The sequence below is a fragment of the Pogonomyrmex barbatus genome, unplaced genomic scaffold, assembly GCF_055798465.1.
Source record: "Pogonomyrmex barbatus isolate J1 unplaced genomic scaffold, ASM5579846v1 scaffold13, whole genome shotgun sequence".
NCBI classification, from domain to species: Eukaryota; Metazoa; Arthropoda; class Insecta; order Hymenoptera; family Formicidae; genus Pogonomyrmex; species Pogonomyrmex barbatus.
In genome coordinates this window covers 1,407,812-1,427,757 of record NW_028297109.1, presented here as the reverse complement: position 1 = coordinate 1,427,757, position 19,946 = coordinate 1,407,812, and the positions used below count along the sequence as shown (strand labels likewise).

Below are 19,946 nucleotides of genomic sequence, written 5' to 3'. Positions count from 1 at the left end.
TAATTATTCTTAGTTATTACATTTTGTTAAAGAAACAAAAATTAAATAAATCCTTTTACCTGTTACATGTTCAGACAACTGATCGGCGTACATTTCAACAATCTGTAGCGCCTCTTCTTCAGTAAGATCAGGTGTTTCGTAAAGACTAACTGATACTTCCTTGCCATCAAAACTGAAGGATACTTCGCCTCGTTCATCCAAAGTTACAGAATGATCTGTTTGCGGTGTATCATACAATTGAGACGTTCGCTCCTCATGTATCGTTGACAACGATAGATTTCTTGCCAGTTCGTGACCATTTAGCGGCTGAATTTCTTTTGCATCTTTTCTATCTGTAAAATTATACATGTCAAGTTCTAAATTTTGATTGGAATACTAGTAGTGCAATATATAAAAAGTATAAAACCGCTAAGAAAAAATTTTCATGTATTTTTTTTTTATAAAAACAAATAATTATCATTTAATAAAATCGTGATTTTTGTAATCATATAGTTATAAATTGCTATATACAATAGAGAAAAAGAATTACTTTCAAATCCTAATAACGACGCGGAACTACTGACTGTTCCCATGCAATTGGTAGCCTCGCAAGTATATATTCCTAAACAACAAGTGCCATCTTGTCCGGAAATGATTCGATGTATATCACCAGGTTTGAGTTCGACATTGTCTTTGTACCATTTTAAAACTGGTTGTGGAACGCCAATAACTTTGCATTCTAAATTTACGGCACCTTCCTCTGATAGAATTGCACGTAGACTTTCAAGAAATTTTGGTTTCTTATAGTGTTTAGGAATGATTAACTTTAAAAAGCAAGAAGTGACGCTATGGCCAAAATCGTTTGCCGCTACGCACTTCCACTCAGCCTAAAAAAAAAAGATAAAAGGAAAAAAACACTAATAAACATCTTTTAACATAGCAAATATAATTATATAGTTTATGAATACTTACTTGATCAACAAATTCGAGTTTTCGCACTTCAAAATGACATGTGCCAAGATTCTCTTTCGCTATGTGATACTTGTCAGATTCATCATCCATTAACGCATCATCTCTATACCAAGAAAGAGTTGGTTCTGGTGCGACACTTACTAGAGAAAAAAATCTCTTTAGTCACGTAATGTAAAGTTGTGTGAGAATAGCAATTATTTAACATCTTGTACATTTAAAAGAATAAAAGGGCATGAATACCTTGCACTGTAAAGCGAAAATCTTCATTTATTTTCGCCTCGCAACTTCTGAGACCTTTTATAAATTTTGGTGGTTGATTAGTGCTCAAAAGTTGGAAACGTTCTTCTTCATTTAATTGATTCTGAATGTCTTCGATGGTTAATTCAGCTGTACTTTTAGCCTCCCCCATGCAGTTTCTTGCGATACAGCAATAAGAACCTATGTATTTTCTAATAAATCTAAAGTCTATGTAAAGGACAAAGAAAAGAGAAAAATATATAATAAATTTAATGGTCACACCTAATGAATTAGTCCCAGTTAATTGATACACGTCTCCTGGCTTAAGCTCTTGACCATCTTTAAACCATCTGAGCAATGGCGTTGGAAAACCTACAACTTTGCATTCGAACGAGACAAGACCTTCTTCCGTCAAGACTGCTTTTAGATTTTCCATGAAACGCGGTTTTCTGTAATTCCTTGGAACTTGTAAAAAATAAAACAAACAATAGCACAATTATAGCACCTTATTATAAGTTAATTTTGTTTATTGTTATAATACGTACTAGACATTGCTACATAACAACTCGTAAATTGTTTCATGTTGTCTTCGCTAGTAGCGACGCATTTCCATTCCCCTTCGTCCATGGCTTCTACTTGTTTTATTTCGATTGAATATCCTCCGATACCATCCTCTATTACGTGATACTTTTCATTAGGTTCTATGCGGCCTTCTTTGTTATACCAGGCGATCGCCTTTGGCCACGGTGGTACTTGAACTATTATTATTGATTTATATGTTTCATATATAAGTATACAATAAATAATAAGAAAATAATAAAGATAGAAAATAATAAAGAAAAATAATAGAAAAATTGATTATTAATTAATTTACCGCGACAAGACAGTAGGATGGTGTCTCCGATTCGGCAACATTCGTCTTGAAGTATCTGTTTAAATATCGGTAGTGGTCCAGATGGTGTCAAAGCATCTGCCGGTTTCAATGAACCTTCTCGGCTACCTCTTCCAACTACATGAACCTAGGATGGAATAACGAGAATGCGTGTGTAGATTGCGTTTAATAATCGATGTCAAAAGGTAGGTGTAGGAGAATCGTTACAATTGTTAGTGCGCAATCGTAATAGCGAGCGCATTTACTTTTGAGGAGGAATACGCCGTTCCCATGCAATTGACCGCTTCGCAAGTATAAACACCGAGAGACGTTGGATCATCGGGATTAGCAGTTAAGGCGAAAACATCGCCAGCTTTGATTTCTTTGTTGTCTTTAAACCATCTCAGTATCGGCGTAGGTACACCGATCACTTTACATTCCAATGACACGGTACCTGTTTCAGTGAGTAGCGCACGAAGTTCTTCAACAAATTCTGGCTTTTTGTAAGCCTTGGGAACTAAAAGATTTAATTTCAAATTTGTAATTAATCTCTAAAGCACTCAAAATTAAAAATGTTGAATAAATACAATTGATGCGATCGATTACCGATAACAGTAAGAGTAGAGGTACATGAGGATCTTCCACTATGATTTTCCGCCATACAAGTCCAACATCCTTGATCCTCGATTCTAACAGGAGCGACATCAACACAATGAAAATTTCCTTCATGCACAAGAGAGAATCTGGCTCCATCGTAAATAGGTGTGTCATCTTTATACCAAGTTATCTGAAATTAATACATTTAATTTAATCATCGTAAAAAAATACTGTTTAACGAGATTTTTGTAATACGACAGCGTTAACAATTTGCTATAATACAAAATGTAATACAAAAATGCTATAATATATATTAGGCTATTTTGCGCGTAATGGAAGAGGCGGGCGAAGATACGTTGGAGCATACATATATCTTTTGGCATAGTATGCGGACATGCGTAATAATAGTATTAATACGACGCACAAGAACCAGCTTCCTTTACTCTTCACTGTCTTTCGTGGTGAGTTCAGGTCATGGACCTCCCGGTATCCATCTTCGTTCGCCTTTCCCGTTTCGTCTGGTACTAGGATAGAAATGTCTGACAATAAGTCACTGCTGGTACCACATCAGCCTTTCTATCTTCCGGGTTGATCGCTATAGCTGACATTATATGTTATCCATTTATATTAGGCCAGGATATCTCTTACGTCATGTTACAGATATGGATATGTTGTCAAATTGAATTTTCTTCACTTGTTAATACATAAACTGTCTAATTAAATTTACGTTCTAATACGCATGCAAATAAATTGTCCCGTTTTAGTATTTTTTCCTGAGGTTAATCCGGTATATATTAAATCGTACCTTCAAACTAGTTGAACTTCGAATTTCTATGAGAAATCTGGTTCGAGTACCAACTTTTACCGCAAGATCGCTCAATCTTCTTAAGAAGACAGGAGGATCACCCTCTTCATAACTCGTTTCACTGATGTTTAAATGAATTTTCTTTAAAGCTCCTTTATTATTCTCTTGTCCGAGTCTTGTTGCTATGAGAGAATAATAACCTGCGTCTGTTTTACGCGATTGATTCAAAGCCAGTTGAACGATATTGCCTCGCATTGATAACTGATAACGATCCGTTGAAATTGGCAATCCATCTTTTATTCTGCAAATTTTGTAAATTAAATAATATTGATTTATTCTGTAAAAGGGAGAAAACATAACAAATTTATCAGAAATACATGTAAAGATTTTGTAATGCATATTAATAAATTATACTAATAAATTATATTAATAAATCAAAGTAAATAAAAGTAAAATATTTCAAACTTATTGTTATTAGTTGGATAGTAGTAGAAACATCGTTTAATAGTTTAATTTGCCGAATATATAGTTATTTGTACTTTTCTTCAAGGATTATGGTTAGTATTTAATCAAGAATTATAGCTATTATTTTCGAATTTATTTATCCACCTTTTGTTTATTATCTATTGTTTTCAATTTAATAGTTTTGAAATTAATTAAAATTAAGTTAGTTTATTTGCTTAATTATATATGATTTTACTTGATTTAAATCGAATTGAACGAATTTAATCGAAAGGTAACTCTTTTCTGGAACATTTTCTTTATCTATATCATTGATTGGCTCTCTCTCTGTGTGTGTGTGTGTGTGTGTGTGTGTGTGTGTGTATGTGTGGGGGGGTGTGGGTGTGTATGCGCGCGCGCGTGTGTGTTATATTAAATGTGTGTTATTTATCACAAATTGTGACATTAGAATATGTTCAAATAGAGGAAAAAATATTACAATTTTTATTTTTCAAGACTGTTTACTACTTTACGGTGCTTTCCATATGTGCGTTCCTATACGTATCTACGTCTTCGTAAAAACATATTACATTGGCCCAGCATATTTCGGTCAACAGAATGATCTAGAGTCTTGGCATTGCTCTACTGCCCTATTTTTGTCATCTTTTTCGTGTGACGAGATCGTTTAGAACTAAGAAAAAAATCTATATCTAGCAAGTACGATCTTCTATTTTATTTCTTTTTGTATGAACAAATCGTCATTCATTAAAGAATAATAAGAAATCATTGTAGAAATGTTAATCGCATGTTAATGTATGAAGTACACAACTCAATGCAATTGGATGCATCTGATGTAAGAATATACACTGACGCGTCGCAACATCACTCTCCACGATATAACTTTCTATAACTATAACTTTCTTTCTATTTCTTTTGTTCTTTTGTTTTACTTATTAAACATCTAATTTTATATGTAATATTTAAAATATTATATTTATTATATAATTTAATGTTATTTGATCTCACCGACATAGTTAATATATACATAGTACAGTAGAAAGAGAGAATATTAAATTAATATTACTTTTAGCTTTAAAATAGCTTTTAATATAGCTTTAAAAAAATATAATTGTTTTATTAAAATTAATTATGTTTGAAATTAATGTTCAAACACAAGATGTTTTCCTACCGGTATTCCGATTCATCGGAGGAGGATCCAGTAATAACATTTTTTTTACCATTAGTGCATTTGCAACAATCGCTTCCCATGATGAGTCAAAGTGAAAAATAATTTCTTCTTTTATGTCAGAATACGCCGCCGATGAAGTAATTGCCATAAATTGCTCACATTCTCGTACAAACACAATTCAGCTCGACAGGAGATCTATCTTTAGAGATTCTCCAATACTCTACTTTATCTTTGTATTTTTCACATACTTAAAATGTTTTAAGTATGTGAAATATCAATAATAATATAACAATGCGATTTGCCATATACTTCGGTTTCCGAGATATTGATCTGCCACGTATAATCTTCGTTCATAACACTGCGAGTACCGCATGAGCGACAAAATTAGCGGAATATACATTGGTCGATCGGATTCTGACAGAGCGATGGCGCTCTGCAAACTCGTTTTATTGAAGCATCAATATATGTCTCATATTTATCGAAGATATCAATGCATTAGTTTATTTTTAATTCTTATATCACCAAATTGCGTTGCGGCAATAGCAACAACTTCTTTTCTCTATCTAACTTTTCTCATTCTTTTATAAGATTTTATATATCATTATCTTTATATTTTTTAGCTTTATAATCACAATCACTCTCAAATTTCTTAAAAGATATCTCATCCAAAAGTCAAATCTGCAGTTGTAAAATGAGTCCATTTATATTTTTGGTTGATAATTTAATAATTATCTAAGATTGTTTGAAAAAATTCATAAAAAAATAGCAACTGACCAAGTTTTAAATTAGAGTTACAATAATTCAGATTCAATCCAGTTTACAAGCACATTTATGACGTCGAAGAGTAAGAGACACGTACCGATGCACTCAACTCGAATGATTTAAAACCCTTTCTTAAGGATTCGACAGTCGTTGCGACGCTGTCTCAACGTCAGACTGATAGTGAGACGCCAACGTCAAACTGTCCCCTCCTAATTTTCCACCTCCATCAACGAATTCGTTGAGATAGTTTCGAGAAACTCTAGCAATGAACTATCTCTCATATAGAAGTTAGTAAGAACCAACCGAGAAATAGCTAGACCGAGAGGGGGTGTCAGATCTTTCTCGTCTTTTTGCAAAAATTTCGAGCGTAGTTGAAATTAACTTACATAGTACTTACATAGTATTTGTTGCGCGAGGAGAAATATACAGAGAAAAATCGGACTTTTCACAATTTATTTGTATCACTATTGCATCACTATTGTGTTTACATCGTTATTACGATGAGGAAATATTCTGAGCCAAAGAATATTAGAAATAAATGAATTTGATTTCGTATTATATTGCGTGAATTCGATAAACATAACAATGTATATGTTTTGTTATTAATGTTATTAATTATATATAAATATATTGCAAGTCATTTCAATTACGTATTTGCTAAAACATTTTTCTTTCACGAATATTTTTTTATTCAACAAATTCGTTATATCAGGATAAAGAATAGCGTATGATTTGCATCTCTCTCTATTTCTTTCTACGACTTAATTTTTTTAAAACCAAGGATATATATACATCTAAATCGGAATTGTGATGACAATTGTTATCGTAATATTTAATTTTTTCGATTTTATTTAAAATCTAAAGCTAAATAAAATTATATGCGTTGCTTTCTTGAAAAAGATTTCCAAATAGTTCAATTTAGAGTACGCTATACTTTCAAATAAAAATGTACTTCTTATTAATTTTTGATAATTGATATCAAATAAATTGTTATAATATAGCGCGTTGTTCAGTTTTTCAGCTAATACTTATTAGCTATACGAGAAAACAAATCCATTGTTATTGCTACTGATCACATTCCTAATGAAATGATGATCCATGCAGGAATATTGAGTGAGGTTACATGCGGCAAGTGTAATTCAGTTCTCTGAAATTAAGTGCGCGACAGCCCAAAATAACTCGCGTTTGATCCTTGGCACGTCCCAAGGTTCTACATAAAATTAAGGCCAATATATGAGAATGAACGATAACGCAAAAATGCAATATTGCTTTTAGATTAAAATATTGCAAAAAAAGAATAAGTATACATACAAGTAATATTTTATTCTGTAAATTATTGTTTTTTATACTTACAATTCAAAACGCAAATCATCATAATTTTCAGATAAAGCCAATTTCATTTCGACGATAATATCTTCGCCTACACGTCCTTGAACTGATACGATTTGATCTTCTTCGATCCATTCTGGCGGCCCTTTATTTTTCAGCGTATAATCTGCATATATTGTATTTATGTTACACATTAGAAATTAACTTTTATATATTTATATATAAAAAATTTATTAATTTATGTGCCAAAGACTCTTATTAAAACATTGTTTATCAATACGCGATGATGGGAGGAAACTTTCTATTGAAAAGCTACCTGCTATTTCGAGACTCACGTGTTCTACAAAATGGTTACAGGAATGGCGGTAGTTCGTATACGCAAAATAATAGCATAAATATAGATAATTATGTAGGAAAAGCGTGGTGAAGAAAATAAACTATAAAGTCGATTTATTGAAATCTTAAAGATTATAATTTTCTTCAAAAATCCACTTCTTTTTGAAAATTTGATAACGTAAAGTGAACTCCGTACTTTGATTAGATGTTTCCACGCATGCCCAGATTGCACCATTAACATAAATAAATATTTTCATGTTTGCTTAACAAAAATTTTGGCAAACAACGCTGTCGATATTTACGTCAAAATGTACTGATTTCGTGAAAAAAATTTACTTAAAAAAATATTGAGCCTATTGTAAATCACTCATTCGATTATTTTGTGCCTGAACCGTAAAATGTTACAATATACATTCTTTGTATATTATAAGATAAAATTTATTGACATTTATCAGAAACAAAAATGAATGTTATACTCAATAATTACAAGAATCTTATATTAGAGCAGAAATAAATTTTATCTTTTAAGTGGATGACAATTCTTTGTCATTTTTTTACACATTTATAAAAATATAAAATTTTTTTTATAAATTTATAAATGAATTATTATCATTATATTTTTATTATCATTATTTATCATTTTTATATATCAATATTTTATGTTGTAGCTACACATTGATAATGTCTATGCGATTTACGTGTTCTTCCTCTTCCTCTTTGTAATATTTTATTTAAATAGGACTATAATTTTGACTACTATTTTTTATTGCGTGCGTGTCAGAATATGTATAAAATATTCATACGCTACATAAAAATTCGGCACACACACACACACACACACACACACACACACACACACACACACACACACACACACACACACACACACACACACACACACCTCTCTCTCTCTCTCTCTCTCTCTCTCTCTTTCTCTTTGTCATATCGTCGATGAACCGATTGCATCGATCAAGATACTATCTTGATTCATCATTGCCGGATATACCGGCGAACACACTACGACAATTCAACCGTGCATCTTACCTGTTAAGGTCATCTTGTTAGATGTTACGCAGAAGGATCTTTCCGTACATTGACATTACTTGCGAAAGGTCGGGATGTGTACGCGTGTATTACTCAAGAAGACCTGCACCGTCTTCCGCCACCACCGCCACCAACTTGTTCCTGTCTTGACCCTATATTAATACAGCACACCCTATGCTACGATGTCTGACGGCAGGAGGCCCTGCTCCGTTCTAAAATCGTCTCTACGCCGCGCTCTCAACTTCGTCGTTTTAACGAAAGAAGCACATGCGCTGTTTGAAATCTACGTACTCTCTTTTCATGTTGTCTCTCTTTCGCTGATGTAACTACCAGTAATATTTCTATTTTCATAAATTCTTTTTTTTTTATTTCCCGTTTTATATGTATCTTATGTGTAAACATCATTTTCTATTGTGATTAATTGTGATTCAATTGTGAGTAAATAAATTAAATTTTTACAGTATGCGAAAAAAGCTATTACTCGTACTGCATGAATTTTGAATAGAAATACGGAATATATTACATATACAGAAATTACTACCACATGTAAAATAAATACAAAACGCAGACAATAACATAATTATGTATGCAATAATATATATAAATAGTGATACAACGCGGAGTATAATGGAGTACATAATAATACACTTTCTTATTTGAAAACGTATACATAATTTATTAGGAATAAATAATTAACATTTTTTCTCATTATAGATAAAACAGATAACAATAACAAATTTTAATTAAATTACATACGAAGATTGCTATAAATTGCAATTTAATATACAATACTATTTTATTTTAATAATTTTATTTATTATTTCTTTTTAACATAGTTATTTAATATATTTTAATTAATAAGTTATTGAATGTATTACACACACACACACACACACACACACACATCACACACACACACATCACACACACACACACACACACACACACACACACACACACATCACACACACATCACACACACATCACACACACATCACACACACACACACACACACACACACACACACACACACACATCACACACACACACACACACACACACACACACACACATCACACACACACACACACACACACACACACATCACACATCACACACCACACACACACACACACACACACACACACACATCACACACACCACACACACCACACATTTATATATATATATATATATATATATGATTATCGAGCTACAATGGTCAATTAATGTTTCTTGATGGATCGCCTCCAACGACGAGGTATCCATCCATGTATCTCTTCCTGTACTCTTCGATATAGAAGGAGAACGATAAATGGTACTGCTAAAGTTTCTTTTTTAAAGAAATAAATATACATTGCAGCTGTTAATAATGTCAGATCTGTTATATAGCTTACTGTTAATCTAACTGTTTTTTTGGCTTCTAGAGCTAATTGTTCTCCATTTATTCGATCAGAAGTTTCTCCGGTGTTTTCTTTGGTTATTTCCATTTCTTTTTTCATTAATCGATATTTATTACTCTCGAGTACTTTCTGTAATCTTTCAACCTTTGATTCCACTGACATCGCTGTTCCAAATCTTTCTCTAGAATTTGATCTTGATGAGGGACGCGATGAAGATCTAGAAGATACTCTGGATCTACAAAGGCTTTGCTCATTTAAATCATTTTTTACTAAGGATCGATTATTTCTTTCCTGAGAAGGTGTACGATTTCGAGTCTTTGAAGATGATCTCGAAGAAGCACCCCCTATTCTCTCCTTTCTTCTCGTAGTTGGAGATTGGTCCCTGGAACTTGGTCTATCACTGCGCTTCTCCTTTGATGTCATCGTGTCTCTTGTGGGAGTCGTATCCCTGTAGGCAAAGTTTTCTCTCATGGAATTTGACATTTGATTATTTTTCTTTTGTCTATTAATTTCATTTGTACTCTCAATTTTTAATTTTAATACTTCATCCTGTTCTTGTTTATCTATTAGTTTTGGCGCAAGTTTTTCCTGTACTCGATATTTCTGATCTTGATCTTCAGAAAAGGAAGATCTTCGAGAGCTAGCTGCGCTACTATGTCGTGAGTAACTTGCGTGTTCGCGAACTATCTCAGTGTATTGATTTACAACAGCCATTCTGGCCTCTATTTCAGCCGCCTCTTCTTCAGGTGTTATGGATCGCAATTTTGATTGCATTCTCCGATTTTTTGCTGCTTCTGCTGCCGATAAAATACTATCCGTATCAGATTCCGATAACGTAGGAGTCTTTAGAACCTCGGACATAGAAAGATTTAAAACTCTGTCATTAGTACTCATATTTGTTTTTTCTGTCTCTTCTCGTTGCGATAACGTCTTTCTAATTGGTTTTTCTGGAGGAATCGATCTGCTAAAACTATCCTGAGGAATTATTTCTTCTTTAGGTTTTTTTAAGATTGATTTAGGCATTACATTATTGGGTGAAGTGACAGTAAGCGTTTTGACGAGTGGAGGAGACGAAATTTCAAAAATCGGTAATCTATTATGAGGAATTTGTGGTATCTCTTCGATACGAGGAATCGGCCTTCCTCTAGGATGATAAGTATCTTCTTCAGCGATAATTTGTCTTGCCAAGATTCTTGATTTTAATAATTTCAAATCCTCACTGTCTGCACTACTGATCTCTTCTGACGATTCTTCGGAAGTCTCAACGCTATTATTTTCCTCATCTTCTGTTTCTTTCGTTTTCGTTTGAGTCAGCGATTGAGATTCTACTCCGTTTATAGTGATGAATAGTGGAATTGCCACCTCCTCTTCGTTATATGTTTGTATTGATTTCTCTCGTTGCACCTCCTCCAGTAACGGTACGTTTGCTTCGTGCCATCTACGCAGACGTTCTACAGACTCAATCTCGTTGCTCCTCCTCCAAGGATCCACCATTGTTGTTTCAGAGGGGAGATTTGGATCTGATCTGGCTTCAACGTCCGATAGCAAAGCTGGCGAGAGAAGTTTTAACGTTTTCTGGGCTGTGTCGGTTTGCCCTTCACTCGATCTTCGACGATTCTTCTTGGCTTGCCATGAAGTGATTAAATTTTGCGTAGTGATACCAGAATTGGATAAGCGTCTTCGAAGCGATGATTTTTGAACGGATTCGATGTCTAATAGTGTCAATTCGGTTTGTTTTTCAAGTTGTATTTTTCGTTTGTTAATTTCGGATGCCTCTTCAGCAGCAACTGCGCGATAGAAACGTTCCATAGCTCGTTCATGAAGAAGTTCAGTGGAACTAACTGCTTCTCGCATTATTTCCACCACTTGATGTTGCGCGCTAAATAATTCTGGAAGAGATAGCGACATCGGTGGTGGTATAAGATCGTCCTCATCTTCTGTCAATTCAATTATATTCTGTTTGTCATCTGGAATAGATTATAAACTGATATAAACTTAGCGCATGCGCGCGCGCGCGCACGCACGCACACGCACACACACACACACACACACACACACACACACACACACACACACAATGTTTATGTTTCTACATTATTTTTGATAAAAAATTTTCTTCCGTACTCACTTGTCTTACTTTTGATTGAAGTTTTTACGGAATTCTCAATGTCGATTGCATCTTCCTCTCGTGTTTCAAATTCGGGATACAGTACCAACATAAACTCGGTGCTACCATGCAATATGTTCTCATCATCGTCTTGTAGTATTCCGTGTGATTGCGAATTATCCAATGGAGAGAGCATGGATTCGTTTGTAATGACTGTCTGTTTTTTTAGAATTGAATTTGAAGATGCTTCAAGTGGGTGGCTTGCCGTGATACAATTCTCCTCTCTCTGATATTCTTGAATTTTCGATACAGAGGATGGAGAAAGGCTTTTCTCTTTTATTGTAGAATGTAACTTGGAATTCTCTTCGATAACTGGAGAAGAAACTATTGCTGCTGATTTTGATGACATTGCTCTTTCCTCCTTTGTAATAATATCTTGCTATGTTTAAAAAAAATAATATATATATATATATTTTCATTTTTTTTTAAATCTAGAATCCAATTACAATATTTTTTATATTCGATTATTTCTTACCTTATCTTTCGTATTTACCACATTATTTGACCAATTTGTTTGATTTTCAATAGAAACTGGAATTGATTGTTTTATGGAACCATGCTCTCTTGATCTGACTGGAGGAATCGGAGGTTGTTCCTTCTCCAAAGTGTCCAGTGCAAATGTCACTCTGCTATCTACTCTAGACGATCTATCCAACATAGAAGTCGGCATTGTGAATCGTTGCACTGAAACTGATCGCTCGTCGTATCCAAAACGGTCGTTATCTTTATTATCTCGTATTTTAGCTTCTTCCCTCGTTAAGCTTCTGGTCCTTTGTGCCGGCATAGTAAAACTCACTTCTCGTTTATCGCCACGAGATCTGCTAATTTCTCGATGACTTTGCGATTTTTCACTTAAAGAAGGTGTTACAATTCTACAATGTATAAAATTATAGATTTATCGCCCAGAATACAGACTAAACTGAAACGTTCATTGACGACGAGATACCTTCGTTTAATATCTGGAATGAAGATAACATCGCTTTCTTCGCTAGGGTCGCTAACTCCGTAAGGATTTTCGGCTTTCACGCGAAATTTGTATTCAGAACCTTCGATCAGATCTGTTAATGTTGCAGTGGTGCGTCTGCTCGTAGTTGCTTTAAGCCATACTTCCCAGCCAATCTAAAATAATCGTTGCCAAATTTCTGAAAATTTACGCAGACTAAAATAATAGTTTTGATTACATACTCTGTAGTATTCGACAATATAAGTCCCGATTTTACATCCGCCATCATCTTCTGGTTCTTTCCACGATAACGTCACCGATCTACCTAGACTCATTGCGACAGTTATTTTGCTAGGAGCAGCAGGTCGATCTATTGATAAAATTGACAGAGTAAAGAAGTAACAAATTCTTGAACTCACATTATAAATTTTAAGAAGCTAATATTTAAATTAATATAATAATATAATAATTATATTACCTGTCACGGTGACCAGAAAAGATGCAGTGTCTTCCCCTAGTTTATTTGTGGCTTTGACAGTGTACTCTCCTCGATCATTTCGTTTAGCATCTGGTATTTTCAAAACCGATTCACCATCCATCTCTTCAAAGACGTGTCTAGCATCTTTGGATATCGGCTCTCCGTCGTGATACCAAATAATGGTAGGCGTTGGTCTACCTGCCAAGGATATTTTCAATCTAATGGTTTCATCTTGCTCGAAAAGCAAACCGTCTTCATATTGACGCGGCAGTCGTATCCGCGGAGGCGCTGGACATACAAATAATATTTAGCAACTTATCAATATTATAAAGAAGCATATTTAAATATTTTATATTAAAATTGACAACTTATTAACCTTCGAGAATTAATTTAGCTCTGGTAGCAACGTGGCCTGCTCGATTAGTAGCGGTACATTTAATTTCACCCTCATCATTAAGTGCAGTCTGATGAATCAAGAGAATGCTCTTGCCATTATCCGTAATGATTCTAGTGCGTCTACTACTGAAAATCTCAAAATCATCCTTGAACCATGAAATTTTTGGCAATGGTGTGCCAGAAAATTGTATGATAAACTCGGCCTATGTAAAACAATTATAAATACACTTGAAAATTATAGATGATAATGTATATTATATAGAGATATACATTTATTTATATACCTATACCAATTATATACCTGTTCATTTTCGAGTGCAATCGTATCCTTAAGCTCCAAATCGAAATGAGGAGCACAAGCGATAGCCGCTCTTTGTAATGTAACTATGAGTGGTTCGGAGACCTCGCTTGGCTGTGAAAGTCCGAGTGCATTTTGCGCTCTAACTCGAAATTGATAACGCCATCCTGGATCTAGACCGCTTAGAGTTAACTCTGGAAAGGCGCAAAGACCGGAGGTGCTTCGTACCCAATGAGGAGAGCCTAATCGTCGATGTTCGACCAAGTATCCGATAATCGCTGATCCACCATTACTTGGTGATCTTTCCCATCGTATTGCCACAACGTCCGGTTGCGTTTCATTCGTACCCGATATTAAGATAGGCTTACCCGGTGGGGCTGGGAGACCTATACCAAATTTCTTTCAATTCTTTATTAAAATTTATATAATCTATCTATTTTATAAGTTTAAGTAAATCTATAAATTAAATACAAAAACCATTATTCATTAAACTATTATTCATTTAACCACAATCTGATTTAACACAACATTAACATAACATAACAAATTAATTTATTAATGTTAACTTCTTTATTTATAAAAGGAAAAAGAGATGAGCACAACACAATACTAATGTCAAAAAATATGCTCGTGTTAGAACTATATTCATGTATGTATATAAGACAGATAATTTTCAACATCAGTACATATAAGTACCGCTCCCAAAATAAAATGCGTCGCGTTTGGCAGTACAGTAGAGTACTAAGCCGGCGCGCATCATTTGCAGATTGACTATTTCATATCACGATTTCTCTTGCAATATTTATTAATTGTTGCATTTTATAACATTATAGTTTTGTATAAATAATGCAAAGTAAACTAAAATGTGACATTTTTAACTAAATTAAAATTAATAGCAGTCCAATTCTAAATATTATCTGGCTGTTAAAACTGCTTAAGTAAAGATGATTTAACAATAATTTTTCTAACCTTTTACTTTATATATTTGCATTGCATAAAAAAACAAGCAACATGAAGAAAGTAGATGTCAATTAAATCTATAATAAGTAATTGAATCTTTACAAAATATATAAAATATAAATTACATATAAGAAGGATTAAATGATATAACGTATTAAGATAATAGAGAGAGAGAGAGAGAGAGAGAGAGAGTCTTCTTGAAATAATCGAGATAATATTCAAATTTAAAGTTTGAAATTATATAAATGATAATTTTGTTATTATAAGTAAAGGGAAAAGAAAAGAAAACGAGAAGAAAATTGTTATGTTCACGCAAACTTTTCTCAGAATGCAATACTTATTACATCAAGCTTTATAATAGGTTCTTCTTTTTTGATTTAATCGACATGGCTATTCCAATTTTTGATTTATAAGAACTGTTCAAAATCTCTTTAAAATTATTAAGAATCATAAAATTAAATGAATGAAACAATAAATTGATCTACCTGGACCATCCCAACGCGCTTTTCTCGAGCTGGTGCCGATGGAGATGTTTCTCGAATAGTCTTTTGTGCTGACGTTGCCCATTATCAAACTATCTCTTTCTTCTTCTCCTCGTCGAACCTGGCTCGATGATTATTCCATTCCTGATCAGTTTTCCGATCGTTTTTACATATCAAAATATCGAAAGTATCACATCATTTACAGAACCATCTGATGAGATGATCAAAGAGTAAAGTGAAGCTGATGATCTTTGAAGATGACCAACTTGGGTGAAAGAAGGGTAAGAAGAAAGAAAGAAAGAGAGAAGGGAAGGGAGAGGAGAAAAAAAGAGACAGAAGAAGAAAGGAAGGAGATGGTCAAAAAAAAGAGAGAGAAAGATAACTAGTATGCTCGATATAGCGCGAGGCTCGATGGAGCACTGGCAAACTTCCCTGTAGTCGACGACTGTAGCGACGCCAAATCTCTTTAGCTTTTCTCGAGTCTATCTTTGTTTCACTGGTGTTTCTTTATCTATATATACATTTCCATCAATACAGATACATATAGATAATCACTAATTTAAAAGATAGATGTATATATGTATTGCATAATGAATATCAAAATAAAAGTACCTACCAATTAATATTATTAATTAATACATCTAATATATTATTATTATTTAATAAAATACAATAGAAAAAGGTGTGCGTGCGTGCATGCGTGCGTGTAGTTGAGATCACATACAACTTTATAATATTACCATATCCCAAATTGAAATTTTTTGTGAAAAAATATGAGTGGCAATTTTAAATAAAAATATAGTATATCAGTAAACTTGTAATAAATATTTATACAATATTTTAATGTATTAATTTTACTTGAAATTATTTAGATAAAAGTTTATTGAGAAAAAATATTATATAAACATTATTTATATTGAAATTTACACTTATTGATTATTCTATAGTTATTGTATGTATAATATATTCGCACATTTTATAATGTAATCACGTGTTGCTATATAAATGTGCAAGTCACTCAAAAATGATATCAATATCTTCCTATTATTTTGTTATTGCAAATTACTGACAAATGACAAATGTCTTTAGAATATGTTTATGTATATGTTTATATATTAAAAAAGTGAAATCGTTTGGTATTCTTTGTAATTAAATTGAGAAGCGTATATAGATAATTTAGGTATCTCATATAAAGACACGAGAGGTGCCTTAATATTGTAATTTGCGTAATAATAAAGTGATCTAAAATGTCTATTAATTCTGCATGCGCTCATCCATATATGGTAAATCGTGTAACATCGTCTACACGGGACATACACCTTTGCGTTATCATTATAATCTCTGTTATTTCTTGTCTAAAATATTTCTGCACATCTCTGTTCAAGGAAGATAAGAAGTAGAAAAAATGCGGTTCCAGAGAGATAGAGAGATGAAAGGAAGGGAAGAGCCATGCGTAAAGGAAGGGGAATACACGGTTAATCGGTGCCAAAGTACCGTTGCATCTGAATGGACCAGAGATGGCTTTTGGTTTTCCTGCAACCTTCATCGCAGCTGCAGCTTCGCACTGCACCTATCGTGCACTAAGCTCGTACACATTTTATTTAAATATATATGCGTGCACCTATACGCATGTAAAATTGTTTCTTTTGCACTAAGATGAAACACGTGTGACAGATTCGAATCAACGAGACGTGACAATTTGTTGCTCACGTGGATATCCAGCGTCTGGAGGTGAATTTGAAACAGCTGCTCGTTGATATTTCACATTTCCGTGATGTATTCCAAGTATATATTATGCCGTGTGCTGTGTCTATATAATGTTTCGTTATAATATTTTTCAAGTGTCTCCAAAATTTCTTCGATGCAGTTCAATGTGAAGATCACTTTATTAGAGTGGTGAGTATCATTGATATATGTAAATATATAATTATAATTGTAATTAATTAAAATATTAATAATAAAACATTAGAACAAAGAATAAAGATATGTGTTGGACCTCTTTTATGTTATTATTTAAAGTTATCAGAAATAACTTTTCTTTTAACGATCAGCTATAGAAATGCCTATAAAAAACTTGAAGGCGGCGGATATCCTGGAAGCTCTAGAATCAAAGCTTGCGTATGTTCCTGGTGGTCGTGATCGCGATGGACGACCTTTAATAGTAATTAATGTTCCACCGGAATTCGATCCAACGACAAAGTCGAAATTAGAATCTCTTATTTTATATTTTATATCAATTTTCAGGTATAGAATATCTTTGACATCTTGTCAAGTCTATATTTAAAAATACTTAAAAAATATATTAGTTGATTTTTAAACATAAATAATTTTTTAATATTTGTTAATGATTAACTATATAGCGAGGAAACGAAGGAAAACGGATTGGTTCTAGTTGTAGACGCGCGTCGCGGTGCATGGCGCATAACTAGATTTTGTATTAGACTCTCTATGAATCTTATAAGATCTAAAGTTGTTTCCGTGATTGTGGTACGGCCAGATGGTTTCTGGGATAAACGTGTCGATAGCTGTACCAAGTCGCATAAAGAAGGCGAAGTGAGTAAATTAATTTGACAAATATGTTTATCGTTGTTTTACGCTTTTGCACATATAAAGATGCAAATCATTTGACTTACTTTATCCCCGATCATTTTAGCCAATATACGTTACTATAACGAGACTGCAGGTTTACATCGATTTTTCTCAATTACCATACGAATTAGCAGGTAATAAGGCATACAATCACATCGATTGGATTAAGAAACGTATGGTAAGTTAAACATTTTGACATTTTGAAATACAAATTAAATTTTCAATAATGTGTGTGTGTGTATGTGTGTGTGTGTGTCAATGTGTCAATATGTTAACGTTTCAATTTTTGATTGATAAATTGATAATTTTTAATAAATTTTAATAAATCTTTGTAGAAAATGGAAGATTATTCAAAAGCTGCGTTAGAACTTGTATCAAAAATGACAAATTTATATCATAGATTAAATATCCTTGACGGTATTCGAATGATGCAATCGAATGATGATATAGAATCTTATTGGGAAATGGGTACAGAATTGTTATCAACAGCGCGTCACATACTTCAATCAGGTTTGTGTATTACATTTTTAACTGATAAATTTCTTACTTATCATATGAATTATAATTATATCATATGAATATCAATAAATAGATAAATAGATAAAGACTTAGATAACTATGATTATTCATGTGCTAATAATGTGCTTAATAATTTATTATAAACAATAATGTATTAATAATTAATTAAAGTAACGAAAAAGATTAAGTAAATTTCGTTTATTTAGGTAGGAGTCTAGTGAGTTCTATGAGTAGGGAATCCTCCAAGGATATTTTGGATACCATTAAAGGAATTCACAAGCTGCTCGATTCTATTGAATTAAAGCAGGTATTTAATTAGACTCACGACCGATATTCAAATTTATTTTATATTTAGTCAATGCCATATTTTGTTTTTATTATTTATAGATGGACATTGAAAATTTATGGACTGAAATGGAACGAAATCTGGATACTGTTAGAATAATAGAAGAACTTGAACAGGGTGTGTCGAGCGTTACTGATTGGATCTTAGGTCCAGCAGACATAATGCTCAATTCTTGTTGTCAAGTTGGCTTCGACGTTTCTTCATCTGAGGAACTTCGAAGACAGCACGAAAAAATTGAACTTCAATGTCGGGTAAAAAAACGATAAGTACAATTTAATAACTTTTATTTTTATATTTTATTGTATGAATATAGCTCTAATATATGTTACGTATAGGAGACTTATGGACGATACGCAGAATTGCTTCATAAAATCGATAATCTCCCTAAAAGCAAATTACCAGAAGATTTAAAATCTCAAAGAGATTTCATGGACTTTGTTTGTCGTAGTTTTGCTTCACGACTCGAAAGACGTAGAAACGTATTGATTACATCGCAAAGATTCTTTAGATTTGTCTCCGAGGTAAAAGTCGACTTTTTATAGATCGAATCATTATACAGTTAGAGAAAAAGTTTTTTGCTTTTGACTGTTGCTTACAGTATTTCGACAGGACAAGTGAAGTATTCGAGCAATTAGTCATGGGCAATAGAAATTCTAATTTCTCTCAGGCGAGCATTAAGCTTTTAACTTTGGAAAAAAATCAAACAGTTTTAGGTAACATTGATTTATATTATATATTAATTTGTTCGATTTTATCTTTGAAAAATTTTTCAGATAGTTTAGAGCGCGAGCTCGTAAAAGAA

General features: G+C 33.0%; 3 protein-coding genes across 8 annotated transcripts in view; 1 reads left to right on the top strand and 2 right to left on the bottom strand.

The window, feature by feature from the left end:
* LOC105424305 (uncharacterized) overlaps window positions 1-8,798 on the bottom strand; it is a 38,321-nt gene extending 29,523 nt beyond the window's left edge. For 2 of the 6 annotated variants that reach the window (XM_089072582.1, XM_089072583.1), the window contains exons 1-12: window positions 8,563-8,797; window positions 7,207-7,348; window positions 3,462-3,762; window positions 2,666-2,846; window positions 2,326-2,576; window positions 2,063-2,207; window positions 1,734-1,946; window positions 1,471-1,653; window positions 1,192-1,389; window positions 952-1,091; window positions 530-866; window positions 60-332 (exon numbers count right to left, since the gene is read on the bottom strand). In XM_089072582.1, the coding sequence (XP_088928708.1) occupies window positions 60-332; window positions 530-866; window positions 952-1,091; window positions 1,192-1,389; window positions 1,471-1,653; window positions 1,734-1,946; window positions 2,063-2,207; window positions 2,326-2,576; window positions 2,666-2,846; window positions 3,462-3,762; window positions 7,207-7,348; window positions 8,563-8,575 (2,377 nt within the window). In that variant the 5' untranslated portion in view covers window positions 8,576-8,797. Of the gene's footprint in view, window positions 1-59; window positions 333-529; window positions 867-951; window positions 1,092-1,191; window positions 1,390-1,470; window positions 1,654-1,733; window positions 1,947-2,062; window positions 2,208-2,325; window positions 2,577-2,665; window positions 2,847-3,080; window positions 3,230-3,461; window positions 3,763-5,091; window positions 6,045-7,206; window positions 7,349-8,562 lie in introns of those variants that run through there. The other 4 variants (XM_089072588.1, XM_089072586.1, XM_089072584.1 and 1 more) reach the window with 4 other exon arrangements.
* A 412-nt stretch (window positions 8,799-9,210) lies between these two features.
* On the bottom strand, window positions 9,211-16,098 carry LOC105424304 (uncharacterized). The gene is made up of 9 exons (XM_089072589.1): window positions 15,694-16,098; window positions 14,252-14,634; window positions 13,931-14,153; window positions 13,555-13,842; window positions 13,319-13,446; window positions 13,080-13,252; window positions 12,609-13,005; window positions 12,095-12,512; window positions 9,211-11,933 (listed from the first exon to the last, which is right to left on the bottom strand). Exons 1-9 carry the CDS (start codon window positions 15,773-15,775, stop codon window positions 9,790-9,792), a joined length of 4,236 nt encoding a protein of 1,411 aa, XP_088928715.1. The 5' UTR covers window positions 15,776-16,098; the 3' UTR covers window positions 9,211-9,789.
* Window positions 16,099-16,768: 670 nt separating this feature from the next.
* The window catches only part of LOC148937540 (SEC14 domain and spectrin repeat-containing protein 1-like), a 3,576-nt gene continuing 398 nt past the window's right edge, over window positions 16,769-19,946 (top strand). Inside the window, exons 1-10 of the mRNA XM_089072265.1 lie at window positions 16,769-17,586; window positions 17,742-17,934; window positions 18,051-18,243; window positions 18,344-18,457; window positions 18,615-18,789; window positions 19,005-19,105; window positions 19,186-19,395; window positions 19,480-19,665; window positions 19,743-19,857; window positions 19,918-19,940. Of these exons, the coding sequence (XP_088928391.1) occupies window positions 17,750-17,934; window positions 18,051-18,243; window positions 18,344-18,457; window positions 18,615-18,789; window positions 19,005-19,105; window positions 19,186-19,395; window positions 19,480-19,665; window positions 19,743-19,857; window positions 19,918-19,940 (1,302 nt within the window). The 5' untranslated portion in view covers window positions 16,769-17,586; window positions 17,742-17,749. The remainder of the gene's footprint in view (window positions 17,587-17,741; window positions 17,935-18,050; window positions 18,244-18,343; window positions 18,458-18,614; window positions 18,790-19,004; window positions 19,106-19,185; window positions 19,396-19,479; window positions 19,666-19,742; window positions 19,858-19,917; window positions 19,941-19,946) is intronic.

Excerpts from the sequence above, each read along its gene's own strand:
- LOC105424304 (XM_089072589.1), bottom strand. The coding sequence starts at position 15,775 with ATGGGCAACGTCAGCACAAAAGACTATTCGAGAAACATCTCCATCGGC. Across the intron at positions 13,447-13,554 it reads TTTTCTGGTCACCGTGACAG|ATCGACCTGCTGCTCCTAGC; the intron begins GTAATATAATTA and ends TTTTATCAATAG. Across the intron at positions 13,253-13,318 it reads ATATTGTCGAATACTACAGA|ATTGGCTGGGAAGTATGGCT; the intron begins GTATGTAATCAA and ends CGATTATTTTAG.